This window comes from Chrysochloris asiatica, unplaced genomic scaffold (assembly GCF_000296735.1).
Source record: "Chrysochloris asiatica unplaced genomic scaffold, ChrAsi1.0 scaffold00122, whole genome shotgun sequence".
NCBI lineage: Eukaryota > Metazoa > Chordata > Mammalia > Afrosoricida > Chrysochloridae > Chrysochloris > Chrysochloris asiatica.
Window position 1 is genome coordinate 8,508,003 of NW_006408640.1, and position 9,914 is coordinate 8,517,916.

A 9,914-nucleotide genomic window follows, 5' to 3' on the forward strand; every position below is an offset into this window, starting at 1 on the left:
GTGGGGGGTCCGGTGGGCAAGGCGGGGGTCTCACGGGGTCTGGAGCTCGGGGCAAGTTTGTGTGGGACCAGTGAGTGGGCCTGGGGTTACATCAGGCAGGTGGGGCGGGGCTAGTGGTGGGTCTGATGGGCAGGGTGGGGCTCTCACTTGTTACAACGGGTGGGCGGGGTCAGCAGGGTTCCCGTGCGCAGTCCGATGGGTAGGGTGTGGTCCCATGGGGGCTCCTTATTCTTCTTCTTAAGCAGTGCTTTGTTTTATTCTGGGTCTCTTTCCTTTCCATATAACGTTTGTAATTGTTTTTTCCATCTCTTTGAGGAATGTCACTGGAATCTGGATTGAGATTGCATTATATGTGCAGATTGCTTTGGGCAGTATTGACATTTTCACAATGTTAAGTCTTCCTATCCAGGAGCATGGTGTAGTCTTCCATTTTTGTAGGTCCCTTTGGGTTTCTTGTAGTGGTGTTTTATAGTTTTCTTTGTGTAAGTCCTTTGCTTCTCTGGTTACATTTATTCCTAGATATTTCATCCTTTAGGCAGCTATTGTAAATGGTATTGCTTTCCTAATGTCCTTTTCAGCACTGTCATTTTAGGTATAGAGGAATACAACTGATTTTTGTATGTTGATCTTGTATCCTGCCACTTTGTTGAGTCTTCCAATGAGGTCTAGTAGCTTTTTTACTGAGTCTTTGGGGTTTTCTATGTATAGGATCACATCATCTGCAAATAGAGTTTGACTTCCTCTTTGCCAATTTGGATGCCTTTAATTTCCCTGTCTTGCCATATAGTTCTTGCTAATATTTCCAGCACAATATTGAATAGGAGTGATGACAAAGGGCATCCTTGTCTGGTTCCTATTCGCAAAGGCAAAACTTTCAGTTTCTCTCCATTGAGAGTAATGTAGGCTGTTGGTTTTGTATATATGCTCTTTTATTATGTTGAGGAATTTCCCTTCAATTCCTGAGATATAATCTTGCGCAGCATCATGAGATCAGTTGAATTCATCAAGGATGTTAAATGTAGATAGCGCAGAGTTCTGAGGATAGAGCCCTAAGAGTCTCCAATGGTAAGAGTTTTACAGGATGAGAAGTGGTTGGCAAACAAGACTCTGAAGGAGCAATAGAGTGGAAAGAATGTTTTTGAAAGAAGAAAAAAATCAACTTAGTCAGCCAAGGAACATAGTAACTGAGAAGGAACTATTGGATTTTACAGCCTAAGAGTTATCTGGTGACCTTGATAAGAAAGCAATTAAGGTGGAGCGGTGGGGGTACAGTTGTCCTGGAGTGGATTCAAGAAAGAATGGGAGGAAGAAATTGAAGTACAAAGAGATTTTGCCATGAAGTGGAGCAGAGAAATGGGATTAAACTTGAAGGATGTGAAGACAGACTTTTGTAAATAGGAGAGAGACTGCCATAAATTTTTACATAGATGGAATTAATGCCTCTGAGTAGGTTCTGATGATGCAGGAGAGAATGGGTGGTTCCTGAAGCCAAGCCCTGCACAGGGCAGTTCTTCCAGGAGAAGTCAGTGGAGAGGTTGGCCCTAAATAGGAGCATGCTAGGAGGACAGGAGGCAGAGTACAAGGCATCAATACTAGGAGGAAAGGAGCCAGAGTACAAGGGCATCAATACAAATTCTCATTCCTCAGTTGACATGGTTACATTCCAAAGAACAGGTTATTATGCAAAAATAGGCATTATGATCACAAAATGGAAGATGACTACAAATTACATAACTGCCATATTAAATCATTACAGAATTGCCAAACCACTAAGAATCATGGTCCAGCTAAGTTGACATGAAACTTTATCCATCACAGTCAGTATTACTCTCATCTTGCATGCCAGCATTAATTACTGTCAGATGTATGTTGTTAACATGCAAAATAGTCAGATAACAAGATAGTCACTAAGTGAGGAGCAGGTGTAAAGGGAGATTGTGGAGATTTTCTTTTGATTCCATTTCCCCACCCCATCTCAGGGAAATATGAAGAGTAACCTTTGACTGGGACTTCCGGTGTGGCACTATAGGACAAACACTGGACTGTGAACCACAAGGTCTAGTGATTCAAACCCAGCTACTCCTCAGAAGCCCTATATTGGGTCATTATGAGTTGGAACTGACTGGAAAGCACTCAACAACAACAGCTTTTGACTGAGAATGAAAAGAGAAAAGTTAAACAAAAAGGATCTCATGTTTCTGAAAGTTCTCATAATGTTCTTTTCTACACTGGTTTGCATGAGTCTCTGGAAAGAGACTTAGCAATTTAAGAAGAACCCCAAAGTCTACTCCATATCAAATGTAAAATATTCTCATTTAAATTTTGAAAACATTCTAGAAAAATCATGCAATTGTTCTTATATGAGATTTAAGCTAGATATTTACTGACTTTAAACTTTATTAAAGAAGCCTACAAAATATACTTTATAATAACAGCAACATATTCTTTAAAAATAGCCAAAGAATTTAGAAGGAAACTTTATTAAAGAACACCTACCAATATTTCCTCCAATCTCATATAATCTTTGGTTCTGGATCTTAATGCATTCTGATGAACCATGTCTAAAATGAGAAAGTAAATAAAATTTTAATAATCTCTTAGCATCTGTGGATTAAATAACTACAGTAACAAAAATTCATTTTGCTTTGAGTTAAGTGCACTCCACAAATCCTTACTATGACTGAAGTTGTGATAATTTGTTTTTTGTTTTTCTGTTTCACACAGACAAAAAGCTCAGGTCCAATGACGATGGGACTATTCTAAAGCCAAGATGGGATACTTTGGTGCTCTACAGAAATATAAGAGTCCACTACATTTGCCTCTGCCAGCTGCATTTTAGAGGCATAACTGTTGCTGACACATCGAAGTTACCCAAGGAACAATGGATGCTTTCTTTACATTGCCTTGTCATTGGCCTCATTGCTCTCTGTTCAAAAGAAGTCAGGTTCCATTTCTGTATTTGCCACAATTGAATGAAACTCCCTGCACAGCCCATGTCACCTTTCTAATTGTGTCTAATGTCTTGTAAACGATCAAGACTGACTTCATTGAATGTCTCTGTTCTATGATACAAGCAAGCCAGAGAAAATGTTTTCCAAATTTAATGTTTCCACCCCAGGCTAGAATAGTGGCATAGGAGATTCTGAAATGCCATTGCTGATCTCAATCCCAGTCCAGGAATCACTTACAGCTGGTTACTTAAAAAAGATTGTCCTCAGCAATCTATTAAGAGAAAGAAGGATGTGTCCCAATGTGATATCACTGCAATGAGAATGGCTAAAGAAAAGTTACAAAATCAAATACTGACAAGGATGAAGAGAAACTGTATCACACCTTTACATTGCTGACGGGAATACAAAATACTGTCACTGTAAAGCAAACAGTTCATCAGTTTCTTATAAAACTAAATAGGTAACTATCATCTTACCCAGCAGGCAAACTCATGGACATTTATCTCAAAGAACTGAAGATTATGTTCATATAAAAACCTATATACAAAACAAAAACCTATATACAAATATGCAGTAGGATAAGCACTGGACCGCTAACCACAAGGTCGGTGGTTCAAGCCCACCAGCTACTCCTTGGAAACCCTATACAGGGTCACTATGAGTCGGAATCAACTCAATGGCACTTAACAACAACAACACAGCAATTTTATTTGTAATAGTCCAAAATTGGTCATAACCCATATGTCCTTCAACAGATGAATAGTTACTGAAATATTCTTGGAAGAGCTATTGACATGTGCAACAGCTTGCATGAATCTCCAGGGAATTACACAGAGTGAAAAAAAAGAAAAAAACAATACAAAAAGATTTGACATTGTACGTTTCAGATAGCATCTGTAAGGTGATACATTTATGTGGGGATAGTGATGGGTGGAAAAAGAGGTGGATGTGACTGTAAAAGATAAACAGGAGAAAAATGTCCTGCATTTTAACTGAATCAATGCCAACATCTCAATTGTGATATCGTTCTAGAGTTTTATAAGATATTGCTACTGGGGGAACTAGACCTAAGAGTAAACAGAATCTCTCTGAGTATTTCTTACAACTACATGTGTATCTGCTTATTTAATCTCTTTTATGTCTCAATGATATTTTATATTAGTATAACTGTGGCTATGTGGTGTTTGATTGTCTTTTTCATTCTGTGAATTTTTAAAACTATGTTTCCTGATTTTGAGATACCAAGTGGTATGGCGCTGTAGGATCAGCACTGGCCTGCAAACCACAAGATTGACAGTTCAAACCCAGCAGCTGCTCCTCAGAAGCCCTGTATGGGGTCTCGATTAGTGGGAAGAAACTCAACTGCACTAAACAACAGGTGGTATTTGCACAGGACTGGGTGATGTTAGGTTCTCTTGTGCATAGGGTCACCATGAGTGGGAACTACTAGATGGAAATAACAAGTCTTGGGAGTCCTGGTGTGGTGCTGAATCCAGTTAGCACTGGATTTCTAATTGCAAGGTCAGCAATTCAAACACACCAGCGACTCCTTGGAAACTATATACAGGGTCGCTATGAGTCAAAATACCATTCTGATGGGTGTAAAGCAATAGGGTTTTGATATGTATTTCCCTAATAGCTGGTGTGGTGCTATAGGATAAGCACTGGACCACAAGGTTGGTTTGAACCGCAAGGTGGTAATTCAAACCCACCAGGTGCTCCTTGGAAATCCTATACAGGGTTGCTATGAGTTGGAACTGACTGGACTGTACTTAACAACAATAGCTACTGATGTTGATCATCTTTTCATGTGTTTATTGGCCATTCATATTCCTTCTTTGGAGAAATGCCTAATTAAGTCTTTTCTCAGTTTTAAAATTGGGTTGTTAGTCTTATTGTTGTTGAACATTGAGAGTTCTGTATATATTCTGGATAATAAACCCTTATCTGATAGATAAATGGTTTCCAGATATTTGCTAATGCTTTTAGTTTCATATCTAACAATCCATTGTCTAAAAGAAAGCCCTAAACTTTACCTCTATGTTTTCTTATGAGTTTTATGGTTTTACCTATTATATTAGGGCACTGGTTCATTTTATATTAGTTTTTGTTTATGGTGTGATGAAAGGGCCCAGCTTCATTCTTTGCATGTGGAGATTCAGTTGTCTTGGCACCCTAGTTTGTTTTTAAAAGATTCTTCTCATGGTAAATGAATTTGAGAGCTTATTGAAAATCATTTGCATTATGGGTTTATTTCTGGATTTTCAATTCTATTCCATTAGTCTATGTGCACCCTTATACAAGTACCATACTGTTTTGATTACTGTATCTTTGTAATACATTTTGAAAATGGGAACTATGAGTCCTCCTACTGTCTTTTGTGATTTTCAGAATTGTTTTGGTTATTTGGACCTCTTTCAATTCCATATGATTTTGAAGATCAGCTTTTTCGTGTCTGCAAAAAAGTCTGTTGGAATTTTAATAGAAATTGAATTATTCTGTAGATCCTTTTAAATGGAATTGTCATCTTAGCTATATTAAGTCTTCCAATCCATGAGCACAGAATGTCTTTCCATTGATTTAAATATCCTTTAATTTCTTTTAGCAGAATTTACAAGGCAAACTATAAAATTCGGCTAAAGGTCTTTAACTTCCTTGGTCAAGGAAGTTATTTTATTCCTTTAGATACTATTTTTATTCTTTTAGATAGTATTATAAAATGTGTGGTTTTCCTAATTTTATTTTCAGAGGGTTTGTTGCTGGTATATAGAAACACAACTAATTTTCATTTGCTGATCTTGTGTCCTGCAGCATTGCTAAATTGGTTTATTAGCTCGAGTAGCTGTCTTGTGGATTCTTTGAGATTTTCTACATATGGTATTATTAAATCTGCATAAAGTTTCACTACTTTGCCAACTTCTTTGCCTTTACTTTTTTCTTACCTAAGTGCTCTGGCTAGGACTTCAGTACAATGTCAAACAGCAGTGGTGAAAACAAGAATCCTTGTCTTATGCCTGATCTTAGGAGGATGTCTGGATGCTTAGTAATCTGATAATAAAACACTTTCTTTTTCAAATACCTTCATTCACTTTTACTCACCTGCTCTCATATTGAAATTTGGCCAATATGTCTCTGGCTTTGGTTTGACTGTTAAGCTGAATGGCCATGGATACCTTGGAGAGAAGTGGCGCGTGAACCCTTATGACTCCTTCAGGTACGTCAGACTGCCAGTGAGAAAAAGTATGTACATTCTGTCAGATTAGGATGGATATCAGAGCAATGACTGCACATAAGGAATGTCATGAAAATCAGTGGCAGTGAAGAGAGAAAACATGCAAATATGACTCCTATTTAACTAATAATATTGCTGCCTTTTTTTTTTTTTTTTTACAGGGAGGCTCACTAGTGACTAAAGTTTGCCTGGAATTTTAGTCTTGTTACATGCTTAAGTCTCATAATGCCTTAAAAGCATGAGAGAAATAAAACTGTCTCAAAATACAATGCTTTTATCAATACATTTCTTTGGACAATATCCTAAATAAGGCTGCTTTAACTGTGCTTCATAGAGTCTTTCCATGGGTAATGTTTAAGCAATAGATTGCCAGGCTTTTCTTCTGCGGTACCTGTGTGGACCTGAATCTCCAGCCTTTTGGTTAACAGCCAAGCATGTTAACCATTTGTACCAGTGTCTCCTATTCAAAAACTAGTGCTGCCTAACTAAAAGAAATTTGTTTTGCCAAGATTAACTGGAAAATCCCTTCCTTTTGTTTCAAACTTGGAATGATTTTAAAATTAATGTTCTACTTAGAAGGTGAACAGAAATATATTTTACTTGTTTGAGGACCTGGCTAGTCCTCAGATGTTTGTTTTAAACTTTCACATTCTTAAAGGATGGCATTGTCCATGTGAAAGGATTATGTGAGTTGATTCAATATGCATTCTGGAAAAAATATTTTAAAATAAAGTCAGTACTGATAGGACCTTCTTAATATTACCAGTAAGAACCAGAGAGCATGCCAGGAAATGGATCTTGAGGATTTGGGATTTGAGAATGGCACAGTGTGAATATGGCTAATTGAAGTCAAAACTGCACTCCTAAAATACTCATTTGATTATCTTATATACCTCCCCTTCCAGCTCTCTGAAGTCTATGTAAGATAAATTCCATTCTCCTGACAATATTGGACCTATGGTTATTATAATCACAGCTCCTCCTATAGCTTACTCTAGTATTCCTTTATGTACAAGCTGCCTAACATCATTTTGAATGATCAGTTAGTATAGATTCCCTATACCATTCCTTCATGTGTCACATTAAATTCACGGTTGACCAAAATCATACATGTATGTGTTTTCTGCAAGCAGAGACTATTACATAAGCAGTTAATAGAGAGAACAGGAAATGATTTGTTTTCTTACCACTCTTCTTGTAGAGGGTGATTTTTGTAGCATTTTTGAAATCTTAGGGCTTGTGACCTAAAGAAAAGCATTTATTAAAAAAAAAAAAAAAACAACATTGAGAAAACAGCACATGATTCTATTGAGTGAGAAGAGAAAGTAGAACATGAAATCCTGTTTGCTTGTATATCTATAGAGTGTCTCAGGTAGTCTATAACACCTACATGGGGCTGGGCGCACACATCTCACCATCAATATTATTCATTTCCCAGAGTGAAAGTCAGAGGTGGTCAGTTTTTAGTCTATAGTCTTTTGTATCTTGTTAATGAATTGTCCATTTCAACTGAAATTAAGAATTTTTAAATGTTACAGGGACTTGAATAGACATTTCTCAAAGAAGGTGTAAACATGGCTAACGAGTACATGAAAAGATGCTGAATGTCCTAAGTCATTAGCGAACTGTAAACCAAAACCACATCTAGACCCCATACTTACTAGAATGACTATTACTAGAACCTAAAAAACAAAAATAGTAAGTGTTGGTGAGGATATAGAGAAATTAGAACTCTCACCCATTGTTGGAAGAAATATAAAAATGGTCCAGTAACTGTAAAAAACAACTGCTAGTTCCTCAAAAACTTAAACATAGAATTACCATATGACCTAGCAACTCTACTCCTAGTTATATATACCCTGAAGAGATGACCGTAAGAACTCAGACACTTATACACCTATGTTCATTGCAGTATTACTCATCATAGCCAAAATGTAGAAATCTCAGTGTTCATCAATAGTTGAATGTATAAAAAATGTGTTAAGGACAATGAAATCTTATTCAATCACAAAGTGAAATGAGGTTCTGATATGTTATGACATGAATGAACCTTAAAAATAGTGTACTAAGTGAACTAGGTCAGATACAAAAAGACATGTATCTATGATTCCATTTATATGAAATGTTACATAAATCAACAAAGACAGAAAGTAAATTCGAAGTTGCCAGGAAATAGGAAGTGAGCACTTAGGTATCGGGGTTTCTTTTTTGGCGGGGATTAGATAGTAGTGATAGTTGTACAACATTATAAATATGCTAAATCTATGGAATTGTATACTTTAAAATGGTTTAAAGGTGAGTTTTAGGTTTTGGGACTTTTATCTCAATTAACACAGATCATTTTAAATTTGCAAATAAAGGTGCTAGTTACACTTGATTTAAAGTGACTTTATTCACAATCTATAAGGAATACAGCCATTCATCCTGATTATGATAAATCCATTAGGAACACTTCTCACTTTGCAGCATTGACATTTACTCTTCCCTTTTCCTGAATGAATTTTCCTTTCTTTTCTCCTTCCAAAATAGTATTCACTCTTTAAGATGTAGTGCAAATGCCACTTTCTCCATGAAGTCTTCACCAGTTCTCCACGTTGGAGTACACATTCCTCCCCATGGTCCTAGCACATGGTCTACACCACTGGTCTGGTACCACTGGTCTGCCTGATACTGGTTGTGCTCAGGACTGCTGTATAGATTTCTCTTCGGTACTAGCTGTAAGCTCCTGTAAGCCTAAAGCAAATTTTGTGTATGTCTGTATGAAAGTCTAATACAAGGCATGACACTTAAGATCATTTCTCAAATTAAATTAAAGCAATAAAGATAAGTTTTCTAGAACTGGTTTCCATTATGTACCTCCACACAAACAATTGTACTAAAGCACAACTTCTTTGGAATTCAATGAATTTACCCATTGAAATGATCAAAATTCAATGACTTTTATTAGCCAATTGCTGGTGAAATATTTTCCCCAAATTTTTAGACACACTGGAGGCTATAATCCTTCTAAATCTAGTTTACAGGGACTATAATCTCAACTTTAGTTTTTTTTTTTTTATGTTTTATTGTGAATTATTTGATAGCTTGCATGGGAGAACATTACCTTTACATCATCCTACTGTATATCATTTCATTGCCATGGTTACAATCCCCTCCATGCATCATCAACCAACCAAAGGGTATACACTGCAAGCCTGCCTCCCTGGTCATCAGCACACAGCCCCTCTCCCTCTCTGGGTCTAAAGTCCCCAGCCGCTCCATCTCTCCATGTCATTGTCTCTGTCTCCATTTCTGGCATCACTGCTTCTCTGGGTAGGGTCCCGCTCTCTGCTCTTCTCACTTGATTGTCCCAGGGACCTCTGCTACTAGACTGCAAAGTTAATCACTCCCCTCCTTTTGCTACAAAACATTTACCTTTACATTTCCAACCCTCATAATCAGTCCTGATAATAATTATTCACTATTTTATCACAAGAGACCTATCTGCATTTCCTTTCATAAGCCCTGCCTAGACAGATTGGATACTACTCAGTGGAGATTCTACCTTCCTCCACACTCTCTGGATCTCGATTCCCTCTTGAAAGCTTGTAAGCCAGTCACTTCTTGCCTTTGAAGCCCCCAAATTTTGGGTAGCCAATGTCCAAGTTGCCCATCCCTGTCTACTCTGTGTATGGAGGGGGTGGGAATGAGCCTTGCTATAAAGATTTGTTCCTTCTTTTGAGCTACTGCTC

The 9,914-nt window shown here is 37.3% G+C and overlaps 1 protein-coding gene across 1 annotated transcript in view; it reads right to left on the minus strand.

Moving 5' to 3' along the window:
- The window catches only part of ARHGAP28 (Rho GTPase activating protein 28), a 124,638-nt gene that overhangs the window by 16,289 nt on the left and 98,435 nt on the right, over nucleotides 1–9,914 (minus strand). The window contains exons 16-18 of the mRNA XM_006868715.1: nucleotides 7,371–7,427; nucleotides 6,051–6,175; nucleotides 2,497–2,561 (exon numbers count right to left, since the gene is read on the minus strand). Coding sequence (XP_006868777.1) covers nucleotides 2,497–2,561; nucleotides 6,051–6,175; nucleotides 7,371–7,427 — 247 coding nt within the window. The remainder of the gene's footprint in view (nucleotides 1–2,496; nucleotides 2,562–6,050; nucleotides 6,176–7,370; nucleotides 7,428–9,914) is intronic.